This window comes from Pollachius pollachius (genome assembly GCF_949987615.1).
Source record: "Pollachius pollachius genome assembly, chromosome: 17".
NCBI lineage: Eukaryota > Metazoa > Chordata > Actinopteri > Gadiformes > Gadidae > Pollachius > Pollachius pollachius.
Genome location: NC_136950.1, coordinates 1,246,420 through 1,269,798, shown reverse-complemented (window position 1 = coordinate 1,269,798; position 23,379 = coordinate 1,246,420). Strand labels below are relative to the sequence as shown.

The 23,379-nt window shown below is 44.6% G+C and overlaps 1 protein-coding gene across 8 annotated transcripts; it reads left to right on the top strand.

Annotated features, from left to right (window-relative positions):
- The first annotated feature begins 4,365 nt into the window (after positions 1 to 4,365).
- On the top strand, positions 4,366 to 22,192 carry nktr (natural killer cell triggering receptor). 8 transcript variants are annotated; one of them, XM_079755212.1, is made up of 17 exons: positions 4,366 to 4,487; positions 7,025 to 7,103; positions 7,743 to 7,817; positions 9,260 to 9,367; positions 9,462 to 9,506; positions 10,472 to 10,559; positions 13,686 to 13,715; positions 14,113 to 14,258; positions 15,865 to 16,054; positions 16,759 to 16,935; positions 17,046 to 17,133; positions 17,384 to 17,532; positions 17,790 to 20,408; positions 20,657 to 20,731; positions 20,848 to 20,901; positions 21,306 to 21,404; positions 21,827 to 22,192. In XM_079755212.1, exons 2-17 carry the CDS (start codon positions 7,046 to 7,048, stop codon positions 21,894 to 21,896), a joined length of 4,071 nt encoding a protein of 1,356 aa, XP_079611338.1. In that variant the 5' UTR covers positions 4,366 to 4,487; positions 7,025 to 7,045; the 3' UTR covers positions 21,897 to 22,192. The 8 variants fall into 8 exon arrangements, with proteins under 8 accessions (XP_079611338.1, XP_079611333.1, XP_079611332.1 ...); XM_079755207.1 differs by having other exon boundaries at positions 20,654 to 20,731; XM_079755206.1 differs by having other exon boundaries at positions 17,766 to 20,408.
- The last annotated feature ends 1,187 nt before the right edge of the window (positions 22,193 to 23,379 follow it).

Below are 23,379 nucleotides of genomic sequence, written 5' to 3'. Positions count from 1 at the left end.
ACACGCGCAATTCAACCCATGCACACGCTCACACGCCACACTTCGTATTTCCCACGCAGAGAAAATACCAGGATAGCGCTCACCAATTTGGGCCGCTATTTAATAGTGGAACAGGTAGGAATCAAATGGGTTTCCCGTAGGCAGGGTAACCAGACGTCCTCTTTTGCCCGGACATGCCCTCTTTTTGACACACTTTAAAAAAAATGTGTGGCGGAATTTCAAAATCGTCCGGGATTTTATTAAAGCCTCATACATGTTCACATTGAATTTGCGTTGCGTTTCTCTGGGTCGGTCACAAACTAGTTAGGCTACGCCCTCCCCTACTCAGCTCTGTTCGGTTTGCATTGGTGGAGGTGAGTAGGGGGAGTGGTTAAGTAGAGCCTTCAGATTGGACAGTTTGACTTACATAGTTACCGTCATGTTTTGTATTTTTTTTTTTTTTACCATTATTGTTTTACAGGGACAAAAATTAACAAAATTCTCCTACAGGGGATTGATGAAGTTGTATCAATTGAACAGAAAGAAACACTTGGTCATACTTTACAAACTTTACCACACCATTGGCCTACTGAATGCCACAGATATATTTTAAGCATTGGACTGAATGCCACATAAATATATAATCATGTTTTTGCACGTTTGCAACGTTTAAAAGTTCAGGGAAAAGTGTATGCCTCTACTGGTATTGCTTAAGCCAATAGCCTGTTGAGGCAGTGTTGTTTCTGAATATTAGTGTTAAGGGCCAATAATGCTTACTATCATACATTAGTCCACAGACCCCCCGCCGACAAAATCTCACTCTTATCTCAGTTCAAAACTTGAGAGCCCAGTATTATCCTTTTCATTATTTGTCTTGCCGTGATCTGAGCCGAGTTGCACGTCATTTCCGGTCTCGGAACATTAATAGCGTTCCTGTTCGTCTTTGTGATTGTGTCATGAAATTGGCTAGTCGTTGTTTATTGTTAGAAACATTAGCCTCTTTAGCAAACCAGCCCCAAAACAAACAACACAACTTTACATTGTATTGCACGCACAGCTAGACCATACAATGTATAAATTGGTGACCGGAATAAAGTAGCAATGTAATCAAGCATGTAAGAGCATTTAAAATCGACATTAAAATGACCAACGTGGTACAAATACAAAAAAAAAAAAAAATCTTCACAGGCGCAGCCATTTGGTTTTGAGCCTCATCACTGCTCTCGGTCTACTCTCAGATTTCCGAAAGATTAGGGTCAAAAAGGGGGCGTGCCTCCGAGAAATGCCGCAAGAAAGCTGGGAGATCTTCGACTTTCGACTCGGAAGTCTGGCGTCTGAGGATTGAGGAACAAACCAAAAAATGGCTGCACCCAGGGGCGTAGCCACATAGAGTGGCGAAGTCACGCCCCTTCCGGTAGAGCCCATGGGACCGTTGAAATCGAAAAATATGAATGGGTTTCAATGGAGAGAAAGTAATTATCTTCTGGTCCCAGTCTTTATATGTCCTGGATTACACATATGTTGTTTGTGGATTTAAATGATAATTTTTCATGTCAGGATTTTGACCGTTTATTGTGCAATTGTTCAGTTGTTGGCTGTAGAGAAAACACAATGCGAAAGACTACATGGTTCGTATGTGGTCACACTTCCTGCGACTGGCGAGGACAAGACCGACAATCTCCCCATCGGCATAACGGAAACTCTCCACATGCCCCAATTTATAATGGTTTTCACCTCTTTCGATGCTTTTATCCTCCCCTTGGAATTTTTTTTTTTTTAGTTTTCTTTGCATGAAAAATTGTCATTTAAATCCACAAACAACATATGTGTTGTTGTAACATATGTGTTGACCTCTGCCCCCCCCCCCGAGTCTGAAAAAATAAAATTATAAAAGCCTGAACGGACACGGTCTAAAGAAAGCTGAAATATATGTACTATTAGTTTGATCTAACTTTGACTTATTATTCTTATTTAAATTGTTATATTTTGACATGTGTTATATTTGACCCCCACCCCCCTCCCCCCCCCCCCTCCCCCTTGACAATCAAGTGCCACCCCAAATATAATGTAATCCATTTGGATGGTACGCCGGTACGTGCAAGTTGTAAGTCACAAATCTCCCAGCTTTCTTGCGGCATTTCTCTGAGGCTGTGGTTGTAGTATTTCGTCGCTTTGAAAGTAGAGCGAGTTCAGTGAGCGAGTTTAGTTAGTCGTCAACAAAAATGTCTGCGCCCATTAAGAGATTTCCCAGCTGGCATTCGACTGACATTAAACGTTTAAATGTTGTTGAAATAATGTCAGTTTATGAAAAAACATTAATTCAACGTCATAGCAACGTTGAACACCAAATAGTTGAAGTGGTGTTGTCAACTCACTATGGATTCAATATTGAAATATCAACAATTTTTGAGTTGTATGTCAAATCAGCATTATTTTTACAACCATGACTTTTAAACATTTTGTTGAAATATATCAGTAGAAAAATAACGTTGTTCCAACATCCAACAATGCTGATCAATTAACTGTTGAAAAAGTGTTGATACATGAATAATGATACAACGTTGAAAGATCAACTCTTAATTAAACATTTGTTGAGTCGTGATAAAAGCACTTTCTACATCTCCCGGCGTACTTTTAGAGCAACTCCAGTCTGATTGATCATTTTGGAATATCGTTCAATACAAGGGCTTGATTGGAGGACGGTGGTTGTCCATCACACAAAGTGGTGACTAGGATTCTATTGGCTCTGGCGGTTCCAGACAGACCTGCTTGCGCATGCGCGAAGTGGGCCTGTGTCGTCATCGTCAGGCTACGCAGATTCTGACCTGGGCCCCGTTTCCCGAAAGCATCTTTAGCCTAAGTGGATCGTGAAGTGCGTCGTACGAGCATCGTACAGTTCTCACACCGTTTCCCGAAAGCATCGTTGGTAACGAACGTAGTGAAAACACTCGTAGCTAACGAGGACTCCAGGGGTACTCGTAGGATGCTAAGAGCATCGTTAGCCTACTATAGCCCCCAGGAACAGTGCATACTTCCGCAATCCACCAGTGCTCAGCGGCCAAGCCTGGTATTGCAGCTGTTTAAGCGGGCTGTGGATGGGTCCGTCGATTCAAGGGGCCCAGAAGTAGATATCTCCGTTCACGCCAATACAAGTGGGGAACAGGAATGTGTCTCCGCAAAAAATGTCTGGATATCAATCAAAGGCTCATAATTATCTTTATGCCATGTACTAAAAAAATGTAAGTTTTCTCTTTTTAAAACGCTACCTCAATCGTTTTATAAGCCGTTTTATGTTATTATTCTTTGCTGGAGAAGGAGGGGCGGGCAGCTGAAAGGAGTCGTAGTGAAATGTTGTTTCGGCCCGGCATTCGATAGGGCCTAGTGCACGGCTCCGTTAACTTCTCGTGTCCGAGGTCTTTTCTTTTACATGATTGACGTTGATGGTTTTTAGGCACTGTGTTGACTTTTTATCACTAAAACTGTTTTAGTGATAAATGTATTTTTAGGGTCTACAAAGTTTCTAGACTAGAGTGTGCGCGCCAATCAATGAAACGTTATGCGGAATCAGAAAAAGTCGGCTCTCTGCTGCGCAAAAGTATGTTTCAGAAATCAGCACATTAAGATAAATGTAGTTGTCACACAAGCTATTTTGGATTTTTGTAATATGGAATTATTTCATGGGGCGGGGGGGGGGGGATGCCGTGGAAAAAATGTATGCACAGTGCGTTCAGGATTAGGACTGATATAGCATATGTCGGCCTAGGCCACATCAATTGTCTTAATATGTTTAGCATTCATATTATTGCAGTGTATTCTTTTCGTAGGCTACTCTGCTGTTTGCCTTGATGGGGAGATATTTTAACCCTTTTTAACCCCATTTTCCTGCGACATTCCTGCGTCTCCCCCTCCTACGGAGCCCATTTCAGCCCCGTGTCAGTAGACGCTCCAAAGAAATTTACGATGGATCGCAAGGTCCATCGTGAGAATGATCGTACGAGCGTGGATCCATCGTTATCGGGAAACGGGGCCCTGGCTCCACCCGTAAAGAGATTTATTTTGTTTTTATTTGTACCACGTTGGTCCTTTTAATATAGTTTTGAAATACTAGTACACACTTGATTACATGGCTACTTTATTCCGGTCACCAATTCATGCATTGCACGGTCTTGCTGTGCCTGCAATACAATGAAGTTGAGTTGTTTGCTTTCGAGCTGGTTTGCAAGAGGCGAATGTAGATAAATAATAACGATGACTAGCCAATGAGAAACTGGAACGCTTTAGGGTTTTGCGAGCCAGGAAATTGCGTCACCTACTGGCTAGAGCAGGTCCGCCTTACCGGCGAACCATACAAATGGATAGCACCATTAGTAGAAGACCGGAAATGAAGTTGCGGTAGTCCGTGATAACGATACAAACCAGGACCCTCTCCGTCTTATTAAAGCAGGCTTCCGGACAGCAGTCAGAGACCAACAGCTCGCCAGCTACCCGACGGCTGCTTCTATATACAGGTATGTATGGATTAATTCGTGGAACAGTAACAATTAAGTAGACGGGATTATGTTTTGAGTTTGGACTATGTCTTCCAAATTAGGTTGCTTTGTGCTGATCGTTTCTGCTCTTTAGTCCCATTGAGGACGGAAGTAGTCACAGACGGTTAGCTAGCTACCATGCTAACTGATGGGGCTCTCGAATAATAACTTACGTTACGTATTTACTGTAGTCTAGGATGGATATGGCTATAGTATATTAGAAGTGTATGATCGAAACTGTTTTAAGTCATTCGCTTCGTTACACAACAACCGGAAGAGGTAAAGTCGAGCCCTCACATCTTTTCATGGGTCTCCACATCTCAGCGGTTGGGTTGGACTGTGAGTGAGTTACACAACATCATTTCATGTGTCTCTACATCTCAGGGATTGGTCTGACTGTGAGTGAGTACCTGGGTTTCAGACAACATGAAGTGGTGCTTTTTACAAGTGACACAAAATGAATCAAAGCTCTCTGTTTTGGCATACCTTCTTTCTGTCATCTAGTACTAGTTCTGCTGTTGGTTATTAACCTGGTCTAATCCTGACTAGATGACGTGTTGTCTATAGTTAACCTGGTTGAGTCCTGACAAGATAACTTGTGTATAATTAACCTGAATTTGTCCTGACTATATAGCATGTTGTCTTTAATTAACCTAGTCTATTCCTGACTAGATTCATGTTGTCTTTAATTAACCTGGTTTAGTCCTGACTAGATAACGTGTTGTAATTAACCTGGATTATTCCTGACTAGATAACGTCTTGTCTATAGTTAACCTGTTTTAGTCCTGACTAGATAACGTGTTGTCTATAGTTAACCTGGTTTAGTCTGAAGGTAGCGTGTTGTCTAATTAACCAGGTTTAGTCCTGATTAGATAACGTTTGGCTATAATTAACCTGGTCCCTCTCCGCGCGACAATACAAGGCCTCTAACCTTCACCAGGGTCAGGCATCCTGCTATAACTTGCTATTAATACAACCCTCGTGCCACACCGCCCCACCGGTCACTGATCCCTGGGTATTGCGGTGTGTAGTTGAAGTCTGCTTCGCTGTTGTATATACGTGTAGACTATTGTTGTTTGTAAGGGTTGAATGATTTTCACAAAAGTGCTTATGTCAATACTTTTGAGCAGACGCTGTCAAAGTATAGGGTTTAGGGTTAGTCATTTAGTGTTCTACCTTTTATAACCTAGAACCTAATCAGCAGGTCCTCAGGGATTCTCAGTCCTAGCCTGGGCCAGCCCAAGCCTTTTGGTGGCCCTAAGTAGAATTAGGGCCCCCAAGCCTTTGCAAGCCTGTACTTGATGAATATTGACGTAAACAGCACACCATGTTTCATTATAAATTGCATTAATACAGGAATGGATCTTTATTGCCCTCCAATTGGTGCAAAAGTGGGTATAAATGGGGGAGTGGGGTGGGAGTGGGACTGGCAATTGTCAGTCCCACTCCCAGTGACTGACAATTCTCCCCAAGAGAATTGTTAATTTCATAGAATTAATTTCCTGTATTGTGGTGCATCTCTTGGGGATGGCCAGCTGAAGATGGGCAATAACTTAATTCGTTCAGATTCATAGCCTATAACCTGACTTGCAAGGCCTGCACATGCGAACAGATATCGCACTGGGTTTAGATGCCCCCAAACCATAAGCCTACTTTAAAGGCCTAAGTATTTTTGAAGGCCATAATTGATAACATACATTCAGGGTTCCACATAGACTTTGTGGCATGAGCAGAATTTCAGGATTTAGAGGGCTTTTAGATACATCCCATCGCATATCCTGTGATATTTACCTTAGGGGCTCCATTCAGACATCAACCCATAACCCATTTTGTATTATTAAGGAGCCCTATTAAGACGTATCACATTCTGTATTTGATCTGGGGCACCAATGAGAGGGTAATCCATCCCTGTATTAATATAGTTACTTACGCAAAACCAGTGTCTTTTTTAACATCATGGGTACTGAAATCACTAATCTATTTTAATCTAGTTAAAATAAATAAAATAACCTCAACACACGATTTGGTGCCCTCTAGTGGCCAAGGGGCCCCTAGCAGCTGCTTAGTTTGTTTATGCCTCAGGCCCGCCCTGGTCCTAGCAGCCTCCTGTGGAACATTCTGTTCCTATAGTTGGACACTTGCTTGGGCTTCTGTGTAACACTTTATCTTCTAAGGCTAGCCTTACGCTTTCCTTCCCCACATGTAGCTGTATGTATAGCCTTTTCCTGGTTGGATATCCACACCGGTACAACCTGTTCTTTAGCTCTTCTCTCACAAAGACATTAGACCGGCTGTGAAAACAGGGAGGCGTCACACTGAATTGTTTTGCATACTGTTGCATATTGACTTCACTGATATGTCCCTCTCTCTCTCCCTCCCTCACTCGAGACGTGCCTCAAATCTTAGCCGTGTAACACACACTTTGTTTGGAAGTCTTCTTACGTTGGGTAGTTTCAACGGGAGAGGCCCCATCTATCACTGGCTACTTAATTTGTTGGTGCTTTTATACTCTTTAGGTCGGACTGACTTTGACCACGATGGGCATAAAAGACCGGCCTCAGTGCTACTTTGATGTGGAGCTCAACCGGGAACCTGGTAAGAGATTCTGAAGGCTTCATGGTGTTGAAGACGGTGTATTGGTGTCTCATTCATAAATGATCCCATACCTAGGAAACGGTTGTTGTAACTGTTTGGATTGCAGGCTACTTGTTCATTGTGCAGTAAGTCAGTTTGTGATTTGTATCCCAGATTCAGTTGGTTTGTTCTTTGTTTGTGTGTATTTATGTTAAGATTGAGTCTCTTTTCACCGGTATGTTAGTGGTGTCTGGTCTTGATTTGAACAGAACATTATTATTCAGGAATGTAATGGCAGATTTTTATTTCTGGAAAAAGATGGAAAACTAAATGGCAAGTGTTGATTTTCCACTGGTGAAATAATGTCTGTTTCTATGGTTCATTTGAATGAGGATTAATGTCAATTTAAGCCCACCATCTGTAAATCTAATATATATATAGTTCTGGACCTACTCTATAAAGGTCCACTTCATTAGACGGTATATCTTCATGGGTGAAGGTGTGGTCCGAGTGGATGGGTGAACTGTGAGCCCTTTGAGTGGGTTCCCATGAAGGCCACCTGTTCAACACCTTTAAATGCTATTTGGATTGTATTGATTACATTAGTTTGTGTTGTATGTATTTTATTTTTTATATCTTCTTTCTTTCTTTTTTCTGCAGTTGGGCGAATCGTTTTCCAACTGTTCTCCGACCTCTGTCCGAAGACAAGTAAAAACTTCCTCTGTCTCTGCACAGGCAAGTACTTTGTGGAATAATTCACGTACTAAAGTGATTACCTCCACTGCACTAGATAACTCGAATAGCTTTTAAATCAAAATGTTGTGGGTCAGTGAGAGAATGAAGCATTCTTATTTATGCTTTTAAATACCCCTAAATCTTAATGATGATCCTGTTTACTCAACTGGATATGAAGGAAATTAAATGAAGCCTGGTCATTAATCATTATGGATGGGAGCCTGATCCTGAGAAGGTGATCAAGGAGCGTCAAAGGGAACAGTTCCAGTGTCTAGTTAATGTGTTAGCATCCCATCTTATGGGGTCTCTCACATGCCCTCCAGTGTTATCATGGCATGGTGGGACCCCTGGCAGTGGCCCCTTTGTGCTCTAGAAGGAGCACGCTAACCCAGACATGATGAAAGAGGGATTCTACGGCCATGTGTCCTGGTGGTGAGGGATTGCCCTGTGCTCCTCTGAGGGTCATTCCACTGGCCGGGCCGCAGCCCTGTATGACATGGTCGAAATCTGGAGCAAGCAGACAAATCAATCCTGCTTCTCGTTTATTCACCCTCACTGGCCGCCAGCAACATAATGGCAGAAGGGGGCGGGGTCTGAGAATTGGAGAGAGTTAATTGGTCGGAGCCTTCCCTTCCAAACGCATCCATACCATGACTCTCTGTGTCTCGGCCTCCATCTCTCTCTTCCAGGCCTGGTTGGCTCTTGCTCTCTCTGAACTTACCAATGTATCCTTTATTTTGTCTGGTTGGTCGGAGTGTTTCCTTTCCTAGTTGGTCAGGTATCCACAAAGAACAATGTCTCTCTGTCGCTCTCACTCTCCCTAGCTTTCTTCCTATTGGCTGGGTTCCCTTTGCTCTCTAAAGGATTTCCAATGTGTCCTTTTTCTTATTGTATCAACCTGACCCTTCTTGTCATCCGGAAACCAAATCATTGCCTCAATTGTTGGAATCAAAAAGCAGGCCCCACTATCAAACAGACCAGTTACACAACCAGCTTTCTGTGTACAGGAAGCCCTCTCTCTCTCTCCACCTCAGACACCATAAAGCTCTCCCACCACGCCTCCTGTGACCTGAGTGGAAACAGGAGTTTGATCTCATGTCTCCAGGCCATGTCTTGAAGGGGCAGCCCTTTTTTTAAAACCAACCGTGTTTTAGCTTGGGGAACCTTAACTTGGGAATTGCTGTAAAAGGTAATCAAGTTTGTTAGCACTCTCCCCGCCCCCCCAACCATTCTTCACAATGTGCTGGATTTGCCTCGTGGGGGGGGGGGGGGGGGGGGGGGTAAACAGGGTAGGCAGCGCTCATAAACACTCTTTATTTAGTGCACCCGACCGCTCCAGGCTTCATGTAAATCGCAAAGGCACCTTTTTAAATAGGCTCAGACCAGTTGTTCTTTCTGTATAAAACACAATTAACGCTCTGTCATGTTTCCGTTGTTTGCAGGAGAAAAAGGAACTGGCAAAACCACAGGGAAAGAGTTGTGCTACAAAGGCTCCACGTTCCACAGGGTGGTGAAGAACTTCATGGTTCAGGGAGGAGACTTCACTGAAGGTGAACCCAGACGTTTGTCATTGCACCACAAAGGAGGTGAAAGAGGCTCCGTAACGAATCCTCACCATACAAGTTTTTCTGTTTCTGTCTATAGGCAATGGAAGAGGGGGGGAGTCGATATACGGGGGCTACTTTGAAGGTGAGCAGGAAGTGGTTTATTGTGTCTCAAGGCTTATTAGGTTGCCAAGGCCTCGATAGTGGCTCTGTTTGAATGTGCATGTTAGAGGTAGACCCGGTCTCCTTGGAGTTTATGTGTTTGTATGTATTCTTTTCACCCAACCCTCTGAACTCTGACCTCTGCAGTCGGGTTTGGACTTTGTGTGGGGAAAGTAGTGAGCTCTTTTCAAATCAGCATGGAGGCTAGGCATTCTCTCTTCATTGAAAGCTACGATCTTTCCTGCCTAAAATTTTCAACATATTCTTTTATTTATAGAGTGGTCTTTTGCAAAATGAGAAGGTAAGACACCACGCTCAGTAACACCACCCACATATGTCCCGCCCAAGTTCACCAGCTCCTTTCAAACCTTGATGTATCAGTCCAAATGTAAACTGTATGATGTAAAACCATGCTACTGCTGGACGTTGTAATGTTCATATATAGTTTTACACACACACACACACACACACACACACACACACACACACACACACACACACACACACACACACACACACACACACACACACACACACACAGAGGGTATTTTAAAACCGTGGCAATTTATTTAAAGCTCCAATTACAATTCATAAAGGCTGTAAAACGATCCGATTTTTTAGTCATAAAATGTCCACAATCTACTTACCCTCACTACTTTCTTATTATACTGGAATACCTCATTTCAGGCCTTTTCTTACATCAGGTATGTTGGATAAGTAATACCTTCTTAGGACAATTTCAAAGGTTGTTATTATTAGCTTCACAAAGCACCTTCTCTTAACAGGCCACCGAGAGAGGTAAGCTCCTTTTAACCACCATGTCGGATGAGACCTTCAACTCCACATTACTTATTCTACATCAGCCTTTAGTGGTAGTCCTCCAGGAACTAGTCTGGGCCCGTTTGTGAGACCTTCTTCCCTCTGTTTCCCCTCCTTCCCTTCCCTAAGACGAGAACCTGCTTCTCAAACACGACAAGGCCTTCTTGCTGTCCATGGCCAACCGCGGCAAGGACACCAACGGTTCCCAGTTCTTCATGTGAGTACCGGCCCAGTAACGGCCCAGTACCAGCCCAGTAATCAGACGGCGTACGTAGCGTTCCTTTTCCTGTCGGACTTCATCTAGACCTCCCACTGCACACTTTGTGCTTATCTTTTTATTGGACTATCACGCATGGCAGTTGAGAGTTAGGAGTTTTGGGGTTTTGTTGACTTGATTCTCGTAGTTTTGATTCATCAGGTCAAATGTGTCATTCCAAGTCAAGTCCCAATAAGCATAACCCTGCCTCCGACCCTCTATTAGTTAGAATTCACAGAATACAGAGAAACATAGACTCTCACCTACAAATGTGTTACATTTTCTCTCCACACGTTTTCTGTAACATTTGCAGAAACTCTAACATCCTGCCCTTCCAAGGTAATGTGTCTCTTCAAGGCTGTGGTCTCTCTGTATTCCTCTCTATGTCTCTCTTTCTCTTTCTCTGTCTCACTTACTTGATTTATTCACTACTCCTGTAGGGTTGCAAAATTCCGGGAATTTTCAAAGTTGGAAACTTTCCATGGCAATTAACGGGAATTTATCGGAATGAACGGGAATTTACAAAATTGAAGGTTGGCTCTTAACAGGGGACTTAAATATAGTTGGGGAAAATATATTTTAGCATTATCTTGACTAACACACCAGATTTCATGCAAGTAAACTGTCTATGCTATTCCTCAATCACGCTAGCACACTGCTTACTGCAGAGCTATTGAGACCACGCCCCCTACATGCACTGTGCATTCCTCCATCACATGTGCCCTGATGACTTGTAGAACCCTGGACCTCACTTTTGAGCCCAGAGGATATTTAACTCAAAATGCATGTTTTTGTTCTTCAATGAAAGAATAAAATAATTACAACTTGTTAAAGTTCTACTTACAAATAAATCTGCTAAAATTATGTTTTTCAAGTTTTTGTAGTCTTTAAATAGTTTTCTTGCTTGCCGTGTCTACTTATAACAAAAAAAAAAATATATATATATATACACACACACAGTGGGGCAAAAAAAGTATTTAGTCAGCCACCAATTGTGCAAGTTCTCCCACTTAAAAAGATGAGAGAGGCCTGTAATTTTCATTATAGGTATACCTCAGCTATGAGAGACAAAATGAAAAAAATAAATCTAGAAAATCACTGTCTGATTTTTAAAGAATTTATTTGCAAATTATGGTGGAAAATAAGTATTTGGTCAATAACAAAAGGTCATCTCAATACTTTGTTACATGCCCTTTGTTGGCAATGACAGAGGTCAAACGTTTTCTGTAAGTCTTTACAAGGTTTTCACACACTGCTGCTGGTATTTTGGCCCATTCCTCCATGCAGATCTCCTCTAGAGCAGTGATGTTTTTGGGCCTTCGCTGGGCAACACAGACTTTCAACTCCCTCCAAAGATTTTCTATGGGGTTGAGATCTGGAGACTGGCTAGGCCACTCCAGGACCTTGAAATGCTTCTTACGAAGCCACTCCTTCGTTGCCCGGGCGGTGTGTTTGGGGTCATTGTCATGCTGAAAGACCCAGCCACGTTTCATCTTCAGTGCCCTTGCTGATGGAAGGAGGTTTTCACTCAAAATCTCACGATACATGGCCCCATTCATGCTTTCCGTCACACGGATCAGACGTCCTGGTCCTTTGGCAGAAAAACAGCCCCAAAGCATGATGTTTCCACCCCCATGCTTCACTGTAGGTATGGTGTTCTTTGGATGCAACTCAGCATTCTTTCTCCTCCAAACACGACGAGTTGAGTTTTTACCAAAAAGTTCTATTTTGGTTTCATCTGACCATATGACATTCTCCCAATCCTGTTCTGGATCATCCAAATGCTCTCTAGCAAACTTCAAACGGGCCCGGACATGCACTGGCTTTAGCAGGGGGACATGTCTGGCACTGCAGGATTTGAGTCCCTGGCGGCGTAGTGTGTTAGTGATGGTAGCCTTTGTTACTTTGGTCCCAGCTCTCTGGAGGTCATTCACTAGGTCCCCCCGTGTGGTTCTGGGATTTTTGTTCACCGTTCTTGTGATCATTTTGACCCCACAGGGTGAGATCTTGCGTGGAGCCCCAGATCGAGGGAGATTATCAGTGGTCTTGTATGTATTCCATTTCCTAATAATTGCTCCCACAGTTGATTTCTTCACACAAAGCTGCTTACCTATTGCAGATTCAGACTTCCCAGCCTGGTGCAGGTCTACAATTGTGTTTCTGGTGTCCTTTGACAGCTCTTTGGTCTTGGCCATAGTGGAGTTTGGAGTGTGACTGTTTGAGGTTGTGGACAGGTGTCTTTTATACTGATAAGGAGTTCAAACATGTGCCATTAATACAGGTAAACAGCCTCTTAAAGAAGAAGAAGTTACAGGTCTGTTACAGCCAGAAATCTTGCTGGTTTGTAGGTGACCAAAAACTTATTTTCCACCATAATTTGCGAATAAATTCTTAAAAAATCAGACAATGTGATTTTCTGGATTTTTTTTTTTCATTTTGTCTCTTATAGCTGAGGTTTACCTATGATGAAAATTACAGGCCTTTCTCTTCTTTTTAAGTGGGAGAACTTGCACAATTGGTGGCTGACTAAATACTTTTTTGCCCCACTGTATATATATGTGTGTATGTATGTATGTGTGTATGTATGTATGTATGTATGTATGTATGTATGTATGATACAGTTCGATTAAATTACCCTAATTCCCATTAATTCCCATTTTAATATGCTTGTGAAGATTTTGAATATTTCCAAAATTCCCAAGCTTAACTTCCCATGGTCATTTACCGGAAAGGTTACGGAAATGTTCCACCCCTTTGCAACCCTACTACTCTGTATTGAGAAAAGTTGTGTTGTGTGCAGTTACCTTTTGTAACAACAGCAAGAAACAAACCAATCATTCAATGTGATTGAGAGCATTTCTATGCGTCTAACCCAGCGTCCAGTCGCGATCAGTGGTTATTCACCGTACTGGGGGTTAAGGGAGCTCATAGGAAGCGTATTTCTTACATCCATGTTGATTAAGTCATATATTGTGTGGTTATTCCCAAGGGGAACTTGATGTATACTAATTGTGTCCCTGTCCCTGTGCCCCCACCCCCTTGTTTCATGACCTTCCCCTTGTTGGCCTCTGGGTGCTCTTCACACAGTACTACCAAGATGGCGCCCCACCTCGATGGGTAAGCCCAACCAACAAACCTTTTGTTAGGTGATTATTGAACATACTTAATCACCAGGAAATATTGTGTAATGCATTCAAGTCCTCTTGTCTAGTCTCAAGTGCTCATGCTTATTAAGTCCGAACACGCTATCCCCTCCTCGTCCTCCATATACCAGGCTGGTATTATTTTAATCCTACTATGTATTCCTTTAGCTTAATGAGTAACCGTATGGATACAGCTGATGAATGAGCAGGTAGGGCTTGGAGAAACTCTTCAAGGAGGCCTGCAGTTGTGGACGTTAGGGTTGAACCCAGAGCCCTTCCTGCTAGAAATCCAGCACAAACCACTGCCCAGTCCCCGCTCGCCGGTGCTGGTTACAGGTGGATCAGGATCCAACCCTCCTTTCCTCTCCCAGGGTGCACGTGGTGTTTGGGCTGGTCATCTCGGGCTTCGAGGTGATCAAGAAGGTGGAGGGTCTGAAGACGGACTCGGCCAGCCGGCCCTACGCTGACGTCAGAGTGGTGGACTGTGGGCAGCTCTTCACCAAGTCCGCCAACGATGGTGAGCACTAGCAACGCTGGCTACACCGCCTGAATGTCAAACGCTGCTACGGCACAGGAATCATTGCCCTCGTTGGCTAATTTTGCTTTCATAGTCTTTTCAAATTGGCTATGTGTAATTAGATTGTTACTGCATTTAGTTCACCTTCCATTTAGCCGCTAATATTTATGCAGAACATTACAAGGTGTTAATTATATTTAATCATTAAACATAAACAGCATCGGCAGTAGTGTAAAATATGGTGCAATACTATTGGGCATGAAATGTTTTTGTAAATAGAACAATCAAATTGGGTTCCATTGGTATTGTTTTACAATAATATATCCAGTACTATCCTTAAGAAAACTGAAAGAAATCCTGCAACAATGTAATGATTGTGTTTTGAATGGCTGTATACCCAGTGGGCCGAAGAACTCTGGTGCCTATCAATGTAACTGGGTCATGTAGTGTTGTGCACATACTCTTAAGTGGATGGCATTTTGATGTGGTCCCAGCATTAGAGCTGACCTGTAACCGGATCCTCTGGTTAGCGGGTGATCGCTGGTCTGCGTACAGTTGGGTTGGCAGCACATACCTTCACACCCACAGCCCAGCATCTACCAGCCACAACAAAAGCTGCTCTGTGGTGGTCGCTTAAAGTGTAATTTTGGCGAAAATTGAACCCAGGGTCTTAGTTTTGGCATGAAAACCCATCAAATACGCCCTCCGGATACCTTTTTCATTGAAAATCGAGTATTAGAGTTTGCCAAGCGCAATGTTTGGCGTCCATGTTTTTGGCTTGGGGCACTGAGTTTCGATTCTAAATCGGCATTTTTGAACCACTAATATTGTTAAAATTAGCACCAAACTTCTGCAGTAGCATGACTAGGGTCCCCTCACATAAAACGAAGTACCAAGAACTTAGTTTGCAAACCCGGAGTTTATTTAAAAAGTTTAACAAGCATTACCGGTAGGTCCGTGTTTACAGGAAGTCCACACAAGTCGATTGCCGAATGCGCCAGAGTTCAGTTCAAGGAGGAAAGTTTTGGAATTTTATAATTTATATTTATAAATAATATATAGCAAGTGTTGAAATGTAAATTAAAGGACTTGCATATGTAAGTTACAGTTACAAAATATTTGTTCGCTACAATCAAGCATGGCACGTTGTTGACAGAAGAAGCAATGCACACGTGATTGACTCAGTGACCGAATGCGCCGGAGTTCAGTTCAAGGACGAAAGTTTTGGAATTTATAATTAATATAATTTATATTTATAAATAATATATAGCAAGTGTTGACACGTTAATTAAAGGACTTGCATATGTAGGTTACAGTTACAAAATATTTGTTCGGTAAAAAGGTATCTGGAGGGCTTATTTGATGGGTTTTCTTGCCAAAACAATGACCCTGGGTTCAATTTATGCCGGAATTACACTAGTCTCCCCTGTCAGGGAGGCTTAAATGTTGTTGTTTTGTAGAATAAAACATGTTTTTATATTAGGTGTGTATATATTATTAATTCTTCTTTCATTAAAAGTGTTTGCTATTTTTAGGGTTTTTGGCTGGATTAGTGGACATCTATTCTAGGTCTTTCCACCATCTAACACCACCTTTATTTCTTCAGTGCTCAAGGGCAAGAGAAAGCTGGCCTCTCAGTGTGCAGACCTGTCCCAGAGCCGCCAGGGGTCCTCCTCTGGCTCGGACCCCCACGGAGAGGCTGGCACTCGCACGTGCTGCAAGCGCAGGAGACGCGACGCAAGCAAGCGCTCGGAGAAGACAACCATATACAGTGACCCAATCCTTTCCAATCAGGGGTAACCTCACTGTTAGTTCATGACCTTACGTAGCCCATATACTGTGACCCTGCCCTCTCTGATCCGGGGAAACCTCACTGTTCGTTCATGACCTTACGTATCCATCCGGAGGGAAACCTCCTACCAGCCTCCATTTATCGTATTTATGATACAATTGTCCATTGTGTTGAAGCTGTATGTGCTATATGTAAGAGTCCAGAGCTCATATTTAAGAAACAGCACCGTCATCAGTAAGTGAAATGCGTAGTGATGATCTCTGTCTGAGGGGATGCACAATGTTTATTTTAGTTCGCTCCCGCCATCGCTTCAGGGTTGGTTTGGGGAATCCGTCTTTCTGGCCAATCAGAGGTTTGTGTGAAATGCATCAAGGGAGGGAGAGAGCAGGGAAGGAGGGGACATGGTTTTGGTTGTTAGGTTAAAAAACATACTCTCTCCTGCTTTTTTCTGCTCTCAACTCTCAGATTTGACCTACTGAACCTTTTTTAAAGCACATGCTTTTCTCCAAAGCAAAATAAAGTAGAGTTGGGAAGGAAACATGGAATTAATGAGCAGGTAGGGACTTGGCATCTGGCTCATGGATGCCTGCAAACTCCCTAGCCCCTAGACTATCCTCTTCATTCATGGGCAGTCCATAGTGAATCACACCTATGGTCTTCTAGTTAGAGGATGAGTTGTTCACAGCCTTGTCGTTGGTATCCATACAGTCCCATGGAGGGGGACCTGGAGGAGGGAGGGTACGATGAAGACGAGGAGGGATGGAAGGAGCATGTTGGGAAGAGGAGCAAAGCTGTGGTGAGGCCGGAGGAGATTCCACCCATCCCAGAGAACCGCTTCCTGCTGAGGCGGGACGTGGCGTTGCAGGAGGGGATGCCAGATCTGAGGTCAGTCGGTTCTATAGACATGGAGGAACCAAGTCCACTTTTGCATCGATGGATTGGAAATGGCCATTATCATTTCAAGTAGAGTGTAACATGCTCACGTCTTTCTGTAGAACGGAGCATGACGAGTCGTCTGTGCCATGTGACCTGAAGCCCACGGTCACCAAGTCTGGGCGCAAGATCAAGGGAAGAGGGACAATGGTAGGATCCCTGTCCAGAGTGGATGCTCCTCTCTAGATTCACAGGCAGATATGTCAGAGTACTGGTGTAGAAGAGTTGTATTCATTGAGAAAAAATTGATTTATTCCTTGGCCATCGTTGTAAGATCATATCAAAATGTGCAGAACAATTAACTGACATTCATTTGAAGTGCAACTCTATTCTTGGATTTGACTGATATTGTGGAAAGCGTCTGTTCTTTTTAAATGGTAATAGTTTATTCTTTCTTCAGAGATACCACACTCCCACTCAGTCCAAGTCTCGCTCGGCCTCGGCAGAGGAGCCGGGCGGCAGCGAGACCCCGCCCCACTGGAAGGAAGAGATGGAGAGGAGCCAGGCGTACCACCCCCCCCCTGCCGAGAGGTGGAGCCGAGGGGACCGGTAGGACCCCAGCCTTTACCTAGCGTCTTCTGGAGTTCAGAAACCTAAAGAATCAATCAACTTCACATTTGTTCAGAGTAGCTAATGAAGTAAACAGAGTAGGTCAGTGCAAGTGCTTAGTTGGAACATAACTTATTTAGTTGTGATGTAATATATTTGACTCATTCAACAATATGAGGTGGTGATGCCCGTCCTACTCTGAGAAACTCCTTAATTCCTCTTTAACTGAACAGGCTGAATGACCATTCTTCAACCAGATGGGGAGACAGGAGTGACTCTGCATGGTCCCGTTCCCAGGACGGCTCCCCTGGCCAGGAGTCCAATCGGTCCAGCCTACACCTCCCAAGCAAAAAGGAGAAGAAAAAGTCCAAGCGCAAGAAAAAAAGCAAGAAGCGAAGGCATGCCAAAAAGAAGAGCTCCAAGAGCAAGCCCCCGGAGCCGCTCACCTCGGGGAGTGAGCGGTCTCTTTCCTCAGCCAGACAGTCCCAGCTGGGGGGACCTCTCTCAACTCCCTGCCCTGGACGCACACTATCCAGTAAGAGATCATCGCCTCCTTCCTCCAGAAAGTTGCGCTCCTACTCCCGGTCCTACACACCCAGCCATTCCAGATCTCAGAAAGGGTCACGGTCGTACTCAAGATCAAGAAGTTTATCGAGATCTAGAAGCCGTTCTAGGTCGCCTTCCAGATCAAGATCTCAGTCCTATTCCCACTCTCGTTCTAGATCCAGGACGAGAGCGCGATCTAGCTACAGATCCAGGTCTGTGTCATGCTCCAGGAGGAGGACTTCCTCTAAATCTCCCAGAAAAAGAAACGAGAGCAAGTTGACGACACAGAAATTGACTCAAGCGCAAGCAAAGATTCCAGAGCCCAAAGTCCCACCTGTGGCGGGTGTTCCTACCGCTCCAGTTCCCGAAACTGTCCCGGTAATCCCACTCAGTGACAGTCCTCCACCCTCTCGCTGGAAGCCAGGTCAAAAGCCCTGGAAGCCGTCCTATGTCAATATTCAGAAAATGAAAGCAAATCCAGGCTCCACTCCGCCGTTCCCCTCTGGTCAGGAGCCTGTTGGTGGGACGGTTCTGGTCCAGACAGTAGCTACCCCAAAGATTACCCAAGGGGACTCACAGAGTGGGTACAGTCCCAAGGCCCGCCGACCCCCAACACAGCGCTCCCCCAGCGGCTCCTCAAGTGGCTCCTCCAGGGGTCGGTCGTACAGCCGCTCATTCAGCCGCTCCAGGAGTGGGGGTAGATCTAGGTCGGGGTCTAGGTCTCCCCATAAACACGGCAGCAGATATGCACTGTGTAGTGGATCAGACTCCGACCACGATTCACACAAGAAGGGTAAAGCCAGGAAGAAGTCTTTGGAAAAAGAGTGGAAGAAATATTACAGTTCTCTAAAGAGAATCAAGAATTTAGATAAGTACATTTCCCTTTCTTGTCATCAAAGTCCCAATTCAGGGGCCATGACGGGTGGTGAGAACAGCCCGAATGTCAATGGTGCAAGTGAACGAGGATCACCTATAAAGGGGGAGGAGAACCATTCTGAAGGTCACCAGGTAAAGCGTACCAATTCAATGTCCAACCCGAACAGCAGGTCTGAATGGGACAGCGATGGAGACAAAGAGGGCCAGGCAAACAGTACTGGTGCAACTCAGAAGCCCAACTCAGGAGCCAGTGAAGCCCTTCAGAGAAAGCTGTCTGTCCTGGCTGGGTGGGATTCAGACAGCGATTCTGAACGCCTTCTGGCCAAGACTTCAGCCTCTGAGAAGGAGGAAGGGGAGGCCAGCTCAGAGTCGGAGCGAGAGGCTGGCTCCAAGCCTGGATCCAAGGCTCTTCCCAGGAACGCAAAGAAGGTCACCCAACTGGAGAAACACAAGAGCAAGAAGTCCAAACGCAAACATAAACGCAAAAGGAGAGGAGAGACCAAATCTGGCTCCGGACACCCCAAGGACAAGGCAAAGAGATCCAAAAGGAAACACCACAAGTTGAAGGAGACCTTTCACTGGCAGCCACCTTTAGAGTTCGGAGAAGAGGATGATGAGGTCGAAAACCAGAAAGAGAAACGGGCAGAGAAGCATAATATATCTGGAGTTGCAAGCACTAAAACACCTGACCATGTGTGTGACAAGGACCACAATATCCCTGCTTCTGGTAACAATGGTTCGACGCAAACTCCTTCCTACCAGAGAGAAGAACAGGTGGATCTCAGACCAAGAGGCCCTGTCCATGAGAATAACCCCAAAGAGAAACTGCTTGATCATCCATCCTCCAACAGTAACGCCCAGGCTCAGACTTCATCAGCGGATGATATGGACATCTGCACTCCGGAGCATGATACTGAGTCCATAGTAGAGCCTCTGTTAAACACAACTCCTGATTCAACCCTCACAACTATTACCAACTCAGTGAGTAAGACCACCCAGGACGACACGCTTCATAACCAAGTTCCACCCCCGGCAATCTTTGCCATCAGTTCCCACTGCACAGCAGTGGGAACTATTCTGGACCTGAAATGGAAGCCCTTGAAAGGAACGACGCCATCAGCGATGGCCAGTCTTCTGGCGGTCTCCTCTAAGAGCAGCCGCCCAGCGGAGCACCTGACGCCCCGGTCCCAGGGGGTCAAGATGGAGATCAAGAGCAAGAGCCGGGTTCGACCAGGCTCCCTCTTCGACGAGGTGCGGAAGACTGCCCGGCTCAACCAGAGGCCCCGGAACCAGGACAGCTCCAGCGAAGAGGACTCCCAGGCTGGGTCCAGGGAGGAGTCCCACACACCCAGGAAGTCCTGCTCCATGTCCAGCCACCGATCTCGCTCCAGAATCCGCTCCCTTTCCTACAGCAGGTCTAGAAGTAGATCTCGCCGCTCCAGCTACAGCTCCAGGTATGAAATGGCCCATCCTGGGATCCAAAGTGGTCCATACGGGCCTGGGGGAGGGATTAGGTTTTTTCATGTCGGAGCTCATTTAATTTTTCATTGAATCAAAATATCCTCCTGATCGAGGTCTGTAGTGTGTTTTGTTGAGACGAAGGTTCTTTGTTGATGCGTTAAACTTTCATCTTGAACCTCGGCCTTTGTTACCTCCAGGGATTTCAGGTGGCCCTGTTTTGATTGACTTGTCTTCACAGCAGTCGCAGCAGGAGTCGGAGGAGAGGCGGCCGGAGGCGCTCCCGCAGCAGCACGTACCGGAGCTACCGCAGTCACAGGTATCCTGCTCAGGTCCTCCCCGCTGCCCTGCAGAGTCTGGGCCTGCCCCATCTCACATGATAACAGATGTTTTATTCACTTGAGTAGCGTCTAACAGCGGCCGTGCTCCCCACAGACGGACCTACAGCAGGAGCCGCTCCAGGAGTCGGTCCTACACCAGGAGGTCAAGGTGAACTATTAAACTCCTTCAGGGCTGGACGCAGAGGAACAACTCATTCTATTGTTCTGATGTACAATAGCCCCCACCACCACAATCCATGTTGTGGTGGGGGTGGTAGCCCCACCACAACATGGACAACTCCATCTCTCCATCTCGTTAACGCTGTGTCACTGAAGCAGACAACAAGGGTTCTGATTATAATAGTAATTATACTTTGAACAGCAGGGAAACTAATTAGCTACTCATTAATGCATCAATGATCACTGAATAGTCCTGGCTAGTGCGCATAAAGACACATTTCTTACACTAGAACATTTAAGTAAGATGAATAGTAGGGGCATGGGGGGTTTATCCAACCAACGTACTGCCTTCGTATTATCCCACCCAAACTAACGGTGGCCGTGGGGTCGCAGGTCGGACTCTGATGACAGTGCCTCCTCCAGGAGCGCCAGCAGGAGGTGCAGGAGCCGCCGGAGGAGCCACAGTGACCGCAGTTCGGAGCGGCGCTCGTGGTAAGACCCCTCGAACCATCACCAGGGGACGGCCCACGGAGACCACAGCCTGGGACTAGGGGGAGGGGATAGGATGTTAATGCGTGGAACTCGTCAACGCAATTTAGAATCGGGGCCTGCTGAAGGGTCTCTCGGCCCTGGAGGTCATGGGGCAACTATTTGGTAACTAATTCATGCTCAAAGCAAGCTGAAGTCGACTGAAGAAGCCAGGATGGTTCAGGTGACTTTGGTTTGCTTTGCGTATGAATGTTCAGCAGTTAGAAGAAGGACTTGACGGTTGAAAGGTACAGTCTATGATTGATTGCGGGGTGGGATGGTTGGTTTCGAGCCACTGTGGGCTAGACTTCCATTGGTCAGTCCATCTGTCTGAATGCCCCTTCATGGTGGTGAGGTGTGAGTGTAACCCTGTGCTGTGCCTCCAGGTCCTCTCCCTGGTCCAGCCGTAGCTCCTCCAGACACAGGACCCTCAGCAGGGGCAGCCGGTACAGCTGAGGCCCGGTCCCAGACACCCTCCTCTCTGGATGTCTGCAGACCACGTGGACCAGCTCTACCAACCGTCAGGGAATGCTCTACGATCCGTTTCTTCCAGAATATTATTTACACAAGCTAGAGTGTGAACTACTGCTACTGCCTCCCTTAATGTCTTTGTTTTTACTACCCTCCCCACAAGTAAAAGGAAAGTCCCTTCCTGTAAATGTTTGTAAATATTTTTGAATGTAATTTCTTTATTAATTGTAAATAACCAAATTGTCAGGACTAGAATATATATATATATATATATATATATATATATATATATATATATATATATATATATATATATATATATATAAAATTTATTTTTTTACCTCTACACAACATGGTGAACAGGGTTGAAGAGAAACGCCATACCTTCTCTTCGCCATCTCTAAATATTTTTTTACTGATTTCAAATGCATTTTTTTCCTCCTCAAACCTACGATCAGTTTGAAGGAGCTTTTTATGGTTTGTCTTGGTTAAGAATGTAGCCTGCTGTGTTAAATAGGATGACTCTAATTTGAAATAGATTTGGAACGTGGAGACCAAATAAATAGTCCCAACCTGAAATGCTTTTCTGTGTGGTTTGTAGGAGAAATGCATAGCCTAGAACCATGGTACACTCATGACATTTCTTAATTCGCGTCAACAGTAAACATGTTTGTTTACTGTTGACGCGTCATTAACAAGCTGGAATTACAATAAAATAAATGAAGGCATGTTTTGTGGATTAGTTAACACACACCCTCCTAGGCTCAGCTCGTCAGATTGAAGGTTTTAATTGAAGGATCTCTATTCATTGTTTCTGCTATATATAATGGATTTAGGAGAATCCCAATAATGTAGCCGTCTAATTCTCCTCCCCAAAGCCAAGCACTTCATCACAACGAGCGAGAGGCAGACAAACGGGATAAATTATTAATCGTGCTTTGAACTAATTGAAATCTGGTTCCTTCCTTGCCAATATTTGCATATCCTAAAAGCTCACTTTCTTCATCTCTCCCATGCTTTCACCATCCACAAAACATTCAATGCTTTGCTGTCTACAACGTTTTCATATTTTGGCAGAAGCCTCCATCTCATTGGAAGTTCTGCTGGTTCGCTTCATCTGCTGTTGAGACAGGGTGCAGATACTTAACTGATACAAATATTTATTGTAAGTAGGCTTGTGTACACTGATTTTTGCAGAATTGGCTATCAGTCTGTTATGATAGTAGGCTAATATATAGTGGCATCAAGTATTGTTCACTTGTGTTCACAATTTAAGTATAACGTGCAGGTGGTACATGCATATTACACTAATGCATTGTGATTTGTAATACAATTAATGTAAGACCACAGAATAATGTATAGTGTAGTTCTATAGCTGTCCTCTGTTCAGTAAATGTCACGGAGGAGGACGCCATGCTCTCATAGGCCTGTGGACAGACGGTCAGCCGTCCTCAGATGCCTTCTCACA